This window comes from Bombus vancouverensis, chromosome 11, assembly GCF_051014615.1.
Source record: "Bombus vancouverensis nearcticus chromosome 11, iyBomVanc1_principal, whole genome shotgun sequence".
NCBI lineage: Eukaryota > Metazoa > Arthropoda > Insecta > Hymenoptera > Apidae > Bombus > Bombus vancouverensis.
The window spans coordinates 7424761-7441363 of record NC_134921.1 but is presented as its reverse complement, the minus strand read 5'-3'; the positions used below and the strand labels follow the sequence as shown (position 1 = coordinate 7441363).

At 37.7% G+C, this 16603-nt stretch overlaps 1 protein-coding gene across 4 annotated transcripts in view; it reads left to right on the top strand.

Moving 5' to 3' along the window:
- LOC117153179 (uncharacterized) overlaps positions 1-16603 on the top strand; it is a 140188-nt gene that overhangs the window by 105124 nt on the left and 18461 nt on the right. For all 4 annotated transcript variants that reach the window (XM_033326948.2, XM_076622694.1, XM_076622695.1 and 1 more), the window contains one exon: positions 16131-16201. In XM_033326948.2, the coding sequence (XP_033182839.1) occupies positions 16131-16201 (71 nt within the window). The remainder of the gene's footprint in view (positions 1-16130; positions 16202-16603) is intronic.

The following is a 16603-nucleotide window of genomic DNA, read 5'->3' as shown; positions in this document are numbered from 1 at the left end:
ACTAGAAAAGCACCTACAGTTTTAAGAACATATTATTAGATTCAAGGACACTCGTGAAGGATCTAAAAATAAAGCAACCTTTCCCTAGTAATTTTAGAAGTTACAGAGGACGCGATGGAAGCGACGCGTTCGACACGTAACCAACTTTGGTCTCGCAGTAGAAAGGGACGGCGCGAGTCAGACAAGCCGAACCCGTTCTTGCACGAGGTTGTACCGTTATTTATAGCAAGAAACATCAATTTCGCGACACGTCGCTGAAAGTTTGATAAACCCTTGACGATTTATCAACGCGTTGAAAATGATTATTTTCGTCGTGGTACCGAAGAGAGTGTGGAAGCTACCATCCACGACATTCGCTCTCTTGACACTTTTTCTCTGTCTCGCGTCGACGACCATTAATTATACGAACGTTGCGGTCCTCTCGTCACGTGGTAACCTGGTTCATAAATTGAAAGACCTATGCGAGAAGCCAAAAAACCGAACACGTCATGAAATCATTTGATCGACTTTGGTCGAAGCTGTTTGAAAGCTAGCTATCTTAGACTTAGGGTATCGAGACGGTAATTGACACCACTTTCACGGCTAAACCGCTTTCCAATTTTCTCCTTATTTTCACGACGTAATAACTTAGCAAGCTTGACGGCGTTTAGTCGCCGCGGCGTGGCGCGCTGTGAAAGCTGGTTGTGGAGGGGTGCTTGCTTCCAGAGAGCTGCTGGTAATGGCTACGTATATATAGACACTTCTTTACAAGGCGGTGCGATAAGCTCTCATTGGCGACCGAAGCGTAATCACTACGGCTTCCTGAAATAGCCTGAACCATCGTTCCCTCACACCTTTCGATCTTGTCGTTTCCCTTTCCTGGAATCCTTGGCGGAAGAACTTCGATCGGCGTGTAACAGCGTCACGTACGCATGGAACATTGTCATTGATGACTCAACTTTCGATCTTTCTTCGTACGATGCTAATTTTGATCGTCGAATTCAGAAATATTTGGAATTAGACACTCTGTCATTTGTAGATCTAGCGTGTTTTTTTTTTTTACAAAAGAATACAAAACGTTAAAATCAGGTTAAGACGAAGGATTTGAAGTCAGAAATTTTTGAAAGTTAGACAAATTATGTTCCCTTTCGATATCTCGAGGCTAACATATAAATTTAACTCTTGTGGCTGCATCATCTTTGTCACTGGTATCGAATATTCGCTTTATAAAATGTATAAAAGCAATAAGATTTACCTAAAAATCAATATTCTTTACATATGTATATAGTTTGATAAAATAATAATACGTATACATAAAATATCGGTATAAATCAAAGTTGACTGCTGTTGTCCGAGAGTTAAATTATACCAATTTATATCATTTTATTGTGCAACGTCAAAGCGTTGGTGGTAACAATATCGCACCATATATCGTCGGAATATTCCTCGAATAGCTTAATACCAAACTGCGCAGTGGTTATCGAGAGCAATTATCATTTGTCCTGGCTACCTTAACGCGATGGTTCCCACATGACAAAGCGTGCCCATTTCCTCCGCTTGCAAACATTTGTCCGGGGGCGAGGATTGATTCTTTCCTCCCTCTCTGTAGGTACACATAAGTTAGCATAATTGAAACGAGTGGTTCATTACACTTCTGTAATCAATACACAGGTTATTCCTGTAAAGGAGCAGCAGGAACGTTACCAAGATAATCCGATTCCTCCATTATCACCGATAAACCATAGCTGATACATATTAACAGTGATGAGCTGACGTCGATGAATGAATATTTTTAAAAGGATAATTTCTATACCTCGATACTTTCATATATATCACAATCGATTACACACCTTAACTCGACGCGGACAATCGATTTTCTCTACCAGCTCGGAGCTTTCGTATCGAAAATACCGTATGCAAATTCAAGTATCCGTAAATTTTATTTATCCTGTCATATATCCTTTCCATTGATAGAAAACTCTGGATCATGCTCGCCAGGGATTTTACCCGGATACAGAGGAAAAAGTTTGCACGATAATCGATAATCGATAGTCAGCCAGTGGAGGCTATCTCGTTTAAAAGATCCTACCATGTGACTGTTGTATTATTAATTTCGACGATCAGAAGCTACATATTCCACGGGTTTTCTATTGGCTGTTTCATGAGCTTCGAAGATCTTGCTCCGTCGGTTTACATATTAACGCGTTGCAGCTTATGCGTGTACTGGTGGTTCACTTTCATACCCTCGTTACCATCGATATATTGGCGGGATCAGTCGTAAAACGATCTCTAACGTTGATTTGTGTTTGCTATCGGGAAATTTATCTCCATCTTCCTTCCGATATGATATCGATCATCAGACTGCTCGGTTTGAAAGAACGACCGCGTAAATTATTCCACTGTGGATGCATGTTGCTGTACCAACGAAGCGGAAATTGAAGTATCCTTCAAATAAAAGCGACAACTTTCGGCTAAGTGACACCGTAATTTTCTTTAGAGACTGCCGCTGTCCCCACTCAAGATATTAGAAAAGTTCGTCGACATAATATAAGTTACGAAAGTGGTCGTGGCGAGAAATAAAGGGGCTATTTTGTTTCAAAATACGATTACGTAAAATGAGAAACGTCGCGAATCGTTACGATCCATCAGTACTTACTCTTTTTATTAAGCAATATCAACCGAGTAATTACTCCTTAACTAACAATTACGGTGGCTCATTACCGAGCAACAAACAAAGAACGTCTCATCGTCTGTCCGAGTTTCAAGAAAATTGTGTCAAACCGGACTGTTCCTGTAAATTTTAAGGAGTTTAATTCCGCGTAATTGCCTAAGTTTTCGCCATAGCCTGCGGACATTGATTCGGAGACGACGTTAAGTAAGAATGGGAACAGTAAGAAAGGAACGAAAGCTGCTGGAAAGTTTTTAAGATCGAAGGTTTTTTATTTGCAAAGTCAGCCGTGAACGCGCCAGCCTTTTACCGAATGATCGTTATTTACTTTTCCACGAGGAGGTTCGGTTAGCATAGAGGGATAGAGAATGGTTGGAAAAAGTAGTCTACTGTTCGCTCGAATCGAAGACATTTTGATTTATGGCTGGAAAATGGAAATCTCGCGTTAGAACCCAGGTCGGGCCCCATGGGGGTAACCTGGTTTTTGGGCGCGGTTCAAACGGCATCGAATGGATATCCGATCTTTTTCCTCTGTCAGGATGTATGACAACGCTGAAGAATGTTAAAAAAGATATGGTGACAGGTTTGATCGATACAAAATTTTACTTGCTTCCTCTCCTGAGAAAGAGAAAAATATTTTTATTATATGAAATATTTCATGAAAAGTATTACACATAATCCTTTTATTGCTCGTAATATTTCATGAAAAATAATCAATTCTACAGTATGTTCACATTATATCCTATAAAAATTGATTTATTGTTCCCGTGTAGATAGTACTACGTGGTTATATAAAGGTAAACTAATAAGAATGAAATTTACTAAATGAGATTGAATCAATCCTCTATCAACGTGCTCAATAAAGTTGGCTTTAATTAAGAAATAAAATAATTTAGGCATTACATATTTTGACGAAAATTAAAAAATAATTGAGATTTCTATAAAGGCTATATTAAGAGCAAAACTGATCTAACTTATAATTAATTAAATAATCCTATTGGTGATGTATGTCATCTCTTGAAACGTGTCTAAACTCACACACCCTTCAGCTCGAGAGCTGCAGGGTAAGTTTCCCAATTTTGGACTATGTCGGCGGTCATCGATCCATAAATTTAGTTAAGGGCCGGAACGATGTTCTGCACGAAAAGATTCGAAAGTGAAGCTGGTTGGACAACTTGATTAGCGTAACTTTGCTTGCGAATAGTTCCAGTATTCTCGATGTAATAATTCAAAGAAAACTATGACTACTCTTACGTCAAAACCCACCAAATATTAGCATCAAAATTAGGAAGATGTATAAACAAAAGGATCTTTGTAAATCTGATAAAATCCTCTTCAATTAGAACCAGATAAGGAGACATTATCAAAACGTGATTTATCACACGTTATTGATTTTCATGTTGATGCAAGAAGACCACATTTCCTAGGGAGCAAAGGAACGCGATAACAGAATCCAATTAGGCGACACTTGGATGACTCATGAAGCTTGCAACAAGAAAGCGAGGCCGCTTTGTTAAGAGCACGCCGGCAGCTTTCTAAGGACTACTTCTTGAACTTTCGCCTTGTTTCGCGGTTTGAAACCAGCAACGTCGTGTCCATCATGAAGAAAGGAATAACAAAGAGACACAATTTCTCGTTTCTTACATTTTCCGCTTTTTCCTAATTTTCGTCATTATCTGGCCATTATTGCTTGACAGACGTCAGCGAAAGATGAAAACCACTAGAAGAGTCCAATGAAAAGAGAGAAGTTAGGAGAACATGCGGTTGCGCAGCGTTCGGGGAGAAAGGACTGGAATGTTGACCTCATTAATGAAAGATCGACCACGGGGAAGTACAATTGCGCCGCTTAAGAGCTTATTACGTCAACTGCCAGCCTTATTGCCGACGGAGATTTATGGCACGCATTCTAATAACTGGAGTAGCGTTCTAGTTGATCCAGAGAGAGCGTTCACTCGGCGCGCTACCCAGCGAATAATGCGCTTCTTGTAGCCTCTGACAGATACACGGGGGTGTGTACAACTTTGGTAGCTTGTACTCTTAGGGAAAAAGCCTGGGGATCGTTCGTTTCTCCCTCGAAAATTTTCGTAAACTTGCCACGTGGTACATATTTTATCCGGTTTGATAAATGCGTACCAAGGCAAAGATATAAATCTTGCCATGTTAAGAACCATGATCTCGCAGGAATACGGAATAAGTACTGAAATATAGGTGTACTCGGAGTTTGAAGAAAGAAGTGCTTGATATTTATCTTCTTTTATGCGAAACCGATTCGCCTTATCCAGGAAGAACGTTCAAGTGAGACCAGAAACGATTCTGGTTGTATGTTTCTGAAGATCCACAGAAGGAGAGTAGGACGACATCGAGTAAACTATGAATGATTCATCAGGATATGCTAACCACGTCTGCGTCCCGCAGTACTTCGCTAGCAGAGAAATCCTAGAAGCTTCCGTTTGTGATTGGTAAATGTCATACGTCGAACTAATTGCATCGAGGAAGTTGCGAGAGTAAGCGCGAGAAGGAAATCGGGAAGGGAAAGCTCAAAACTCAATCAATACTCGCTGATGAACGGTCCAATGGCTATTGCCACCGTGCCGGCATATATAGACGATTCGAGCAGTGTTCTATGAATTATTTAGCGTCAGTCAAGTGGCCCTCCGTGTATTTGCCCTCAAACCGAAACGAGCTTCGTGCTATTCGAGAAGCTCGCTTGATTTCACCGACCCTAATCCATCGCTTCTATCAGTGTGAAATGGCGTAACTGGCTTCATTCATTCAACCAAGTTCGGAACGATCGGGAGCTGCAACGCTAGTTCGAGTTATTACTCGATCCTTGAACGCCTATTATTCGACTAGTTTGATCGTTTTAACGTTAGGAATAATTTATCTCAATGTGCTGTCAGAGTGATGGATGAGGGACAGGGTCGATCTAAATTGAAGAGAAAATTAGGCAGAACATTCTTTGATGGACAGCATAGAGAATAGACGAGGAAGATTTAATTTTTAACCTTGAATAGAAGGAAATCTAAGTGTCATTCTAAAAATTGTACAAGAAGAATCTTTTCCTTCAAAGATTAAGGGCGAATGTGACAGAAATATGTAACTTTTTAGAACTACTGCTGAGTTTTTATCATTTTTCTGTTATCGTTATTGGAGCATAGAATGCTATTATAAATTAAACTACATATCTCATTGAGAAATTATGCCTGACCTTTGATCATTTGTATTGTTATATGTATATTGCATTCATTATTAAAAGATTGCGATCTCCAAAGCGTTAATGCTCATCCGGATCATGATTTGCATGAGTTATGAAGGGGAAACTGGAAACTATTCTGTATCTTTTAATATCGGGAATATCAGGTATAATGTGCATCTACGTTTCAAACTATCGAAAAATCTCGGGTGACGTCGCCCCTTGACCTATCCTTTCCCTCGATATCAAACGCCACAACTTGCCACGCTCTGTTGCCCCCGACAAAATCAATCTCAGACTCTGAAGCTCACTTTTGAGTTACGATCGTATAATGGACCATGAAGACGAGTCTTTGTACTCCTCATATATTTTTCATTTTTCTTGTTCGTCTGTCAAAATCTTTGATAATAAATATTCGAATGGAGATTAATATATTTGACAAGGATGAAAGTGTAATTTCTCTGGTTACAAATTACTTAGTATTTTATTACTACTTGTAAATATATTGATACTTTAATCAGTTTGTATTAACGATACTTGAGTATTAATAAAATGTAAAAATTAATAGCTATGTTTGCGCTACGCGTGTGCTATATATGCACTATGCTAAATGTTGTGAAACCAACAATATGTCATATAAAATTCGTTCAAATGTTGGCTTCCTATTAATTTGACAGTCAAATGAGCTGAAGGTAATGAACTTCCTAAATAGCGAAATTGCCTATAATATGCGACACTTACAGATAACAATGTTTTTGTTGTAATTTCCAAAAATGAATTGCATTATGTCATAATATTCTACGAACATAATTCTACAAACATAAATAAGTGTCCACATATTTACCTAGTTCTGCGCGGTGATATATGTAAAAAAATTTGGTAAACTGTAGCTAGAACACTATGCTTCATTCACCTTTTTGTAATCAGTACTCCAACTATGAAATTGTGTTTATCGCATGAACACGAAGCGTATATGATTTACTCGAGCGAATAACTACGCGGTTACCAGCGGCTTTGATATTTCCCTTGCGGCGAATAAATTGAAATAGAACTATCTTCGGTTGAATCAGGATAGAACTCCAGGATTATAGCTAGAAATGGATAATTATTTAGATAGAACGAAAGTTCTGCGTGTTCTTAACTCGGCAAACTAGCAGGTGTCTGTAAACAGGAAATCGGGCAAACTCGTGGAAAGTTACGTCTGCTTAGGAAAATTACGTTTGTCCTTATTTGGATACTTCCTATTAACTCGACAAAACATTTTCTATCATCTAACAGCAGACATAATATAATCTACTTGACATAAGTTATTCTTAATATACCTCGCATAAAACACGAAGATGTTCAAGTCCTTCAATATTTTCAGTTTTAGGAAACTAATCATCGTCGTTTCGAATGCCAAATGGTCGCACGTTAATATCAACTAATCTAAAAGTAACAAATGCGATTGACTAAAAATTGCATATATCAATTTTACGATAGAACTTAATAATGTGAACAACGAAGATATTAATAACATATTATCTAAACATAAAATATAGATGCGAAAGTATAGATATAAAATGATCCTTATATGTACATGAGGATTTGGTGATTAAATATTCCCAATATCGAGCGCATTAACAGACGTTAAGCTGTAACAAGTTTCGCGAAACTCTAAAGAAGCTTTTCAGAATCACTTATTCATCTAAACGTCGATTAATATCCATCATCGTGCCGCAGATTAATCTTCCAATTTACCGAAAATCAATATCTTGTGCTCTTAAATGAATATCAAATTTCGCGGCAAGAGATTACGTCTTTTAAATCCAGGATGAGGAGAGTAGCTCGTCGTCCAAGTTGCTCGAATGAAATATTCGTGGTGAACGGTAGGGGCAAAATCATAAAAAATTTTAGGCTAACCTGTCTGGCGACATTATGCTCGAGCCGCGTTTATCAAGAGCTGAGACCTGTGACCTGTGTTTCGGCATAATTTATTCAATGGGTGACCATGCTCGGATCGTGGTAGGATGCGATCTTCCTAATGCAATATTGATTCGATTTCACTGCCACGACGTGCTAGGTCGTAGCGTGCAATTTGCATATGGAACTACACGGCTCGCGGAAACGACCCGCCAACGTACGAACCACGGTGACGTCGTGGCGTTGCACTGTTTGCCATTTGATTGCATGGAAATTGCGTCGACTAGGCGACGTACGCATCAATGACAAGCCTGATTTCCTCGACCCACGCTTCGTTAGAATGCGAGTCACGCTAACTGCGGACCATCCGATGTTTACGTGTATTGTACCCCGTGTATTCGACGTATCTTGCATCTCTTATGAGAAAATGTATGGGCGTTAACGCTTTATAGAGGGATAATGAGAAAGGCGAGGGTATTGACGTGATATTTTGCATTTTGTGCTTGGCAATTGAGAACAGTTGGAACTTAAATTATAAATGTCTTGATATACGGTTTTTTATTGTGTTTGCGTAGTTATTGATTTCGTGTAATGTATTCTGTAAATTTGATACAGATTTAGATGTGTCGTATGTTTTTAAAGATGGAATCTTTTTATCTACTTGTCTAATATAGCATGGTCAATTATCATAAATTTTAAAAAAATATACATCTTCGGAATTAACAGATGATTTTCGTTTTTACTTATGTCACATTAAAATCCTCCTGTTTAATTGTAAAATGACATTAAAATCCAAAAATCGATAAAAATAAATGTACCATGTTTTCTCTTGTGATCTTCATACTATCAGTGATACGACAATTAACGATATTACAGGAATATTAACGAGCGATTTATTTGAAGTACCAAGTGATGATGGAGATATGAAGATAATATATAAAAAAGGAAACAGAGTTTCAAATAAAATTGACAATGTTGACGCTGACAATTGCGACAGCAATTATCATTTCATTATCATGCAATTATCGTTGTAAGCGGCGAAAGGGAAAGCATTAATTTCAAGTGAGTTTGAGCCAAAGAAAGTTGGTCATTCCATGAATAGTTCGCCTGATGATTTGTCATTTTGTTCTGATAACGATAATTGATTAATAGAAGATATTCAATCAAACCTGGAAAATTTTAAAGATGAAAGGTAAATAAGTTAAAAATGTACATACGTGTATATACGTACACGTGTACATTGAATCACATACTCGCGTACTTCATAATTAAAACTGAAAACTTGTATTTTACAACGAAGTTGTAACTCATATCTTCTATTTATACTCTTCGTTTATTTACATTCACAGCTTGTTTGTTTATGTCCTTTGTTTGTCTACATTCCTACTCTGTGGAAATGCGGTAATCTACGTGAAACGCAGTGACTAGAAAGGGAAGATAGGCGACAGCCAATTTCCAGATTGATTAATTTCGTTGATAGCGTTCGGGTTATCGTTAGTTAACGTTAATTAACCAACCGCGTTAATGTTCTAATAAAGCAGGCAGGGGGTGGACGTAAAAGATTTTATCAAGGTACAACTGATGAAACCTACTGTAATAAGAACTTCCTGCTCGCATAAACTCCCACTAAAGGAGGAAACAAATTTCTTTTAACGCGAACAACAGTTTACGAGCTTTTTGCGGCGAGTCTCCTCTACGAGTAAGGAAAAGACCGTAGTAAGCGGAAACATCAGGAAGTTCTAAACTCGACGCGCGTACAGGGAAAAAAGTGAAGAAAAGCCAATTATCTCCGACGCTTCCTAAAATCTTTCGTCCATGAATCGCATTAAGAAGTTTGTTTGTCCTGTTCGAGTGACGGCGGTTAGTTCGAAAAAAGAAAGAAAGGAAGCCAGTGGCCAGGGACAAGAAAAAAGTTTCAACGTTCCCGAATGCCGCCGCGAAGTTCTATGCAGCCGGATGAAGCAAAACCAATTAACATGCAGACGCGAAACTTAAGGAACTCTGACAAATGCATAAAATTTGCATCTACACGGGAAATTACAAGCGGGTTCCGAAACTAGCGGCTCGCAAAGTAAACGCATGTATTGTTTGCACGAATGACGTAAGCAGCCTCTGCAGTTCGATGAATTCTCTATACGCCGTTTACGCGATTCTAACGATCTACCAACGACATTTCAAAGCATCTAAACAAACTTTCTCATGGACCAAAAATAAAATGGAACAAGTAAACGTTTCAATCTATCGATGAATGAAATGTGGTCCGTTTCCAGGTTCGTTGAGACCGCTGTCGAACGAAGTTTTCGCACGAACACAGGGAAAATCGAACGGGGTTTTAGTGGTCGTCAGTACGTACCAACGGCGATAAATTATCCACGAACGAGCAGTGTGATTGCTATTAGCAAGGTGCGACGACAAGGCTTGCAATTATGGCCAGCGGTTCGTTACTGTTAGAACCGCGAATAATTGGACGAATTTGCGGATCAGTGGAGCGGATGCTTGCGAGGCATTAAACGGGTTCCACGACGTTCCATCATCGTGGCCGAATACTTCACATCGGGGACGTTGTTATAATATTAATTCGTCTCCTCTTGGATCGCGTCTTCGAACAATTTACGGGGCTTGATACATCGTAATTGGCTTGCAATCAAGACGTAACCACGTGGCCAATTACCGTGGCTTCGAAAATCCATTTACTGCTGATTATGTTTGCTAATTGCAGTGCCTATACGTTGTTCTATCTTCGTGTATCAGAAGTGCATAAAGTGGGAACGAAATTGTTCATGTCAGTAACAATACTAATAAGACATTTGAAGAAGCTCGAAGACTGGAGTGGAAGAAGGAGGAGATGAAGAATCGTGATATACCGACGTATCCTTAGAGGATGATTTCTGCAATAAATTAAATGAGCTTTACTGCAAGTATAAAAATAACTAACGATTATTTTATTTCAGTAATGAAATTTGAATATTCATACTGGTATTGAATATTCATACCTCTATCTTTCCACCCTTGTAATAATGCTATAAATAAAAATTGCTATAATATCAACGAAAATGAATAAGAATTTGATTATGAAACTAATTGACAGAATTTTGAATTTGATCATGTGCATTGATAGTAAACCGATAGAACAGATTTGTTGCGGTAACTCATTTTGCACGCTTCACTGTATCGTTCATACCTTTTATCACGCTCTTACAAATGCATAAATGTCCCAGCGTGTAACGATTCCAGACAATAAATCTCATTTTCGCGTCATATCGCGATTGTTCGAACGCCTGCATACATTTTCGCCGCGGCGGTCGTCAGAGAGGGGGAAAAATAATGGCCATAAATCCACCAAAACGGAAGATGGAGGATAAGGCGAATAGGTCAGCATAGAAAAGTAATTAGCAATAAATCCTCGTAGAGTGAGTACACGTTTTCTTTATGCGCCGCTGGATAACGCATAGTACGGCTTCCGTTGGAACGTGAAACACACCGACGAAGATGAATGTTCACGGAGAAGGTAAGACAAATAAAAAGGAAAACTAAGAAATAATACGTGGAGCACGTGAGAAGAAAAATCGTGACACATCGGTATGCATTGAAATTTTTTATGACTATCTCAACGCGACATGTTTGCGTCTTTACGAGACGAAAGATATCAGTATGTTTTCTGCTTAAAATGCTATTAAAAAACTATAATAACGAAAATACAATGCTGAAGATTTGTTTCTGAAATTCTGGATATTTCTCTGGATTTCATTCAAAGATTTAATGTGTATCCTTAATTTATATTTAACGTAAGCTTTCGCATTCATGATAGCATAGGTTTATTACCCGAAATAAATTTCAATTATTATTAAAAAATATCGGTGCAATGAAAATATAACAATAAGAAAACAAGTAGCCATGTCTAATCTATAGCATCCATTTATATTGACGATTATCTCTTACATTTCTACACAGAAAGATTATCTCTTCCAATCATATTCCTTGTATTTTAATCAAAAGATTCAATAATATTTCGTGAATTAATGACTAAAGGTAGCTTTTTTACCAATAGTAGTAAAACATCTTATATTTTTATCTCCGTAAAATTCCGAATCAAAATGGAAGATATAACGTGAAATAAAGCCTCGGTTATCGAACGGAAAATATAAAAGAGGATTTGTATTGGCTGTATTATATCGTCTAAAGCCGATTTCTTAGCAGGGAATATATGTTTGCGTTAGATAAAATAACGTCTAACACGTACAGCTGAATAGAGGAAAGACTTTGCCCGAATATATTCGTCCTCTAATACGGGAAGATATATCAAGCTTGGCTCAGCATCGCTACAAGTTCCTGCGATGCATTCGCATACCGTACTAGCTCGTTCGGTGACTGAACTCGAATGTTACATCTATCATCGTTGGTTTTCTGGGTCCACAAATCCTTTTAGTCGAACGGTACGCTTTCTGTCAAAAGAAACTACTCAGTGTATCATCACGCATCATTGAAAAATATTTTCTGTCGCTATCTTCTTCATTAAGTCGGATCAGTGAAAGAAACATTCTTTATACGACGATCACACATGATTTGCACTGGATTCCTCCACATTTATATTAAATTACTCTTCGAATTTTCTATCTCTTGCAGTTCAATGATCATTTTCGCCCGTTTCAAACTTCACCAGCTTTGCACATTTTCGCTATCATTTTCACTTTAATTTTCTCAGGACCAGTGACTATGTTATTCATTGCCAATGATTATTATTCTATCTGCAAAATCGACGCTCAATCTTATTCCAAGTTCCTTAATGATCACATATTCAAATTTTGTTTAAAGTTTGCAAAATTCGAAGTAACTTCCAAATTTCTTTTTCATTGCCAATGGCTATCATTAAATTTACAAAATAAAGTGTCAGTCTTCCTTCATCTTCTTTATAAACCACACATGAATCAGAGACCATAATTTTGTTTAAGGTCTTATTTGAAATCTTCATTACAAAGTTCAAAGAAACCAAACTCTCTCACAGTCAATGATAATCATACAATCTTCAAAATCAACTCCAATTTTCTTCAAAATTTCTTATCAGTTACGCGTTCGATCCTCCGATCTCTATCTCGACTTTGTCGAAAATTTCGTTCACAGTAATCCCACACTCGACTACTTCGTTTGGTGATGTATCATATCGAGTTTGGATAGTGGTTGCAGCGTTTCGAGAACGAAATTAAAACGAAAACCGCCAGGATCCGAACGATAATTAACGTTCGTCATGCAGATGAAACGGATGCTACACACGCAAACCATAAACGGAGAAAGAGAAAAAGAGAGGAGATGAGTAATAACGTTACGTAGTGTGTACGCGTGCATTCGGCGGAGGCCATTGGCGCAGAACAGTCGCCAGGATAAATTCATTCGTTATTTCCGACTCGATTGTCCCAGATTTGGTCAAAAGCTACAGCCGGAATTAGCTAACCGGAAACTGGTCCTCCGTAACGTGAACCGCGCCACCGAAAAATTTCAATTGTACCGCAGGAATTGCTCGTTTAATCGTGGAAAACGGCAACAATAATTACCCGGCCTCTGTGTTTTCCTTTTCTCGAAACGCGACTCGCTGTGCCATGCGCTATTTGAGCGATTTGATTAATGGAAATTTAGAAACATCGTGATTCACCGATGCGTGAAAATTTCTGATGGTGAATTGTTGATTAATCACATCTTACTGACGTCATACTGTGAACGAGGACAAATGGGAGAGAGTATGACGATGCAGGAATTAGATCGTCAATGTTTATTATTGACGTCATATTAATTCTTTCGTTAATTAGTCGTAATTATAAACAATTGATGGAACTTCTGCTTGTTAGCGAGTAAAAATAATGAGAAATTGTAAATATTTATTATCACATATATACGTATATCAATTTTTGTTCCAATTGATAGTAGCTCAGGTTTATAATGTAATTTAGCAAATGTACTATATGATGGTAAATATTTGTTAATGTTCTCATATTATATCTTAATTGATAATATTCATGAGAGATCGGAGAAATTTAAATTAATAATGATTCATGAATTAACTGCCCTCAAATATTGTAGTTTTATTACGGTATATGTGACATATGATAGCGGAAGTGAAATAGGACTGCGACTGTTCAAACAGAACAGGATCATGTTATTTATCAAGACAGTTTGTACATTATAATTCGTCGCGCAGGTAGAACAACGCAATACCTGATCAGACAACTGGAATACCATTTAAATAATGTCATTAAGACTACGATTTAGAAGTATTATTAAACTAATATATGAAACCGTACTTAACAAGTATTGCACCGTGTCTCTCCTACCAGATATCAACGAATTTTGTAACTATTTTTATTAAACGTGATAGATTTTGAATCGAATTCATATCCATCGAATATCCATAAAAGCCATCAACCGTGACGTTGTAAAATACGAGCTTCTCGTTCAGAAAAGTCCCGATGCTCGTGGCAAATGACCGGCGTGCCACAATGAAAACCGCGTGTCTCTTCTAAGCGTGAACAATGAACGAAATATCGGCCGATATACCAACGATGGCCGTGTGGCCTTCGAATCCGATTGATTCCTCCAACGAATATCTATCCCGACGTGTGCGTGACGAGTATAACGCGGTCGGGACGAGTGGGACGAAAGATCTTTCGCATGGAAATGAATCGGGATCGAGGCCGAAGTGGCTCTCGTTCATCGACAGACGGCCGCATAGCCTGGGTAATAATTCTGAAAAATTGTTCCGTTCTCTGAGCTCAGTCTGAGATTTTAACGCATAGATCGTCCTCGTTTCTGGATTCCACGTGATATATCGGTGTTCCTTAAGAGGCATTAGGATCGTATATTCTTCAAGTATTGATACAGAATAGCTTTCGCGTTCTAGATTGCTTGATGTACTTTACAATATATACATGTACTTTTTAATGTCTATCGTACCATTGATTTTACGTTTCGTGTCTTAAACGAATTTCTTAAGCCTTGTTTAAGTCGTGTGTAGCGAATTAAAGTAACAGAATTTCCTGTTGCCTATGATTTAAGATATATATTCTTTCATTTCTTTAGAGTCTATGGTGTCTTTGATTCTATACTTCATATCTTAATCGAATTCTTGAAGACTCATTCGACCTCTCAAAGTTAAGAAATTAAGTTTCAGGTACAATGAAAAACAAATGGATTCTAGTGGAAAACTCCACGTCATATCCAATATGGTATGTGCTAAATATTAATACGAATTAGACAATCAATACTTCACAGAAATAGCAATAAAGCTACATTATTCGATAATTATTATTTTATTCAAGTTACAGTTGAAAGAATCGCAGTTCTACTCGGAGTTTGAGAGTAGAGAATATTTCAAGTCAAATAAAATTGTATAAAGTGATTTCAAATGACTTGAATATAGATAAATTAGCTATTCTAAATATTTGTTCTTATTAATATTACATATTAAATTAAATATAAATGTTCTTAAATATTTTTTCAGCTTTTATCGGCAGACTCATAGACTAATTTTTTAAAATGGCATTTCAAGCTCGATCGATCTCGCCGAAGTTTTATCAAAATCCACGGTCCACACCTAATCATTTTCCCATCAATAAACGTTCCTGCTGCCTAAGCGACTACCGCAAGAAAGTTCGCTAAAGTCTTTAAAAAAGTCGCATTAATGTTGGAGTTAAGACCCTGCATAACTAACTGCCGCGCCAAACGTGAAATTAGTTTCATCTTCGTTATGCAACGACCAAACTTAACAGCCTGCCAACTTGCCTGCGTTTTAAATCAATCGAACATTTTTTCTATCTTCTGCTGCACCGATGAAAGAAATATCGATGAAAGAAAGAAAGAAACATATATATAGGATGTTAAAAAAGTGGGTGACATATACATAATGTGAATTCAGAAGTTAAGTTCATTGATCTACATATCTACTAATGTATTCTAGAATAAAATTAGATTCTTCATAACTTGGAAAGATGAGGTTCAAACGACTTTCCAAATATCTCGTTCCAATACCTTGACTCGCACCTTATGAATATCGTCCACTTCTTTTTAACGCCCTGTATAATATTTTCATTGATTCTATGGATCGGTACCGTATTGCAATCACCATTCGATACATCGCTATGGCGTTCAAATAGGAAAATCATGGAACAATACCTACGTGCCAGGCAATTTTATGATCGCACTATTCAATTTCCCCGGTTGTATCGAATCGAATAGGAATGGGATACGACGCGTTTGATAAGAAGCTTCTAGGTAGCTCTCGGGCGTAATTGGAACATTGGGCGTAGCGCAGCTGGCTAACTATGCATAACGTTAGTATTCCGCAAGTCGCAGTCGTCAATGGTTGGATCCAATTTAATGTTCTACTCGCTCCTTGGATTTCAGATCTGGACACGATGTTATATGGATACACGAACAACATATATGTGCTGGACCACACTCCTGAATCGCTGCCGGTGAGTACGATTCCGAACAAGCCAGTTAGTCACGGCTGTTACTGCCCGCCCTGCTCCACCCTTCTGTTCGCTCGTTTAAGTCGATTGCACGGATCATAATTGCATGCCACGGTCACCAAATTAATATGATTGTTAAACTTATACAACGACCACCATTTTAAATTGAAACTAGAACTAGTTAGAGGAAATATAACCGATTGATGGATTAAGTAAAAATGACTTTGAATATGAAGATCATAAGAGAGAGGCATGTTAAGTCACATTTTTTATTTTTCATATGAGGACTGTACGGTAAATACATCTATTTCTGTTGATTTTTTAATTTTTATCTTATTTACTTTTTTACTGTACTTTTACAATTTTTTTATATTTCAAGTCAATTACATAACAAATTCACATCGA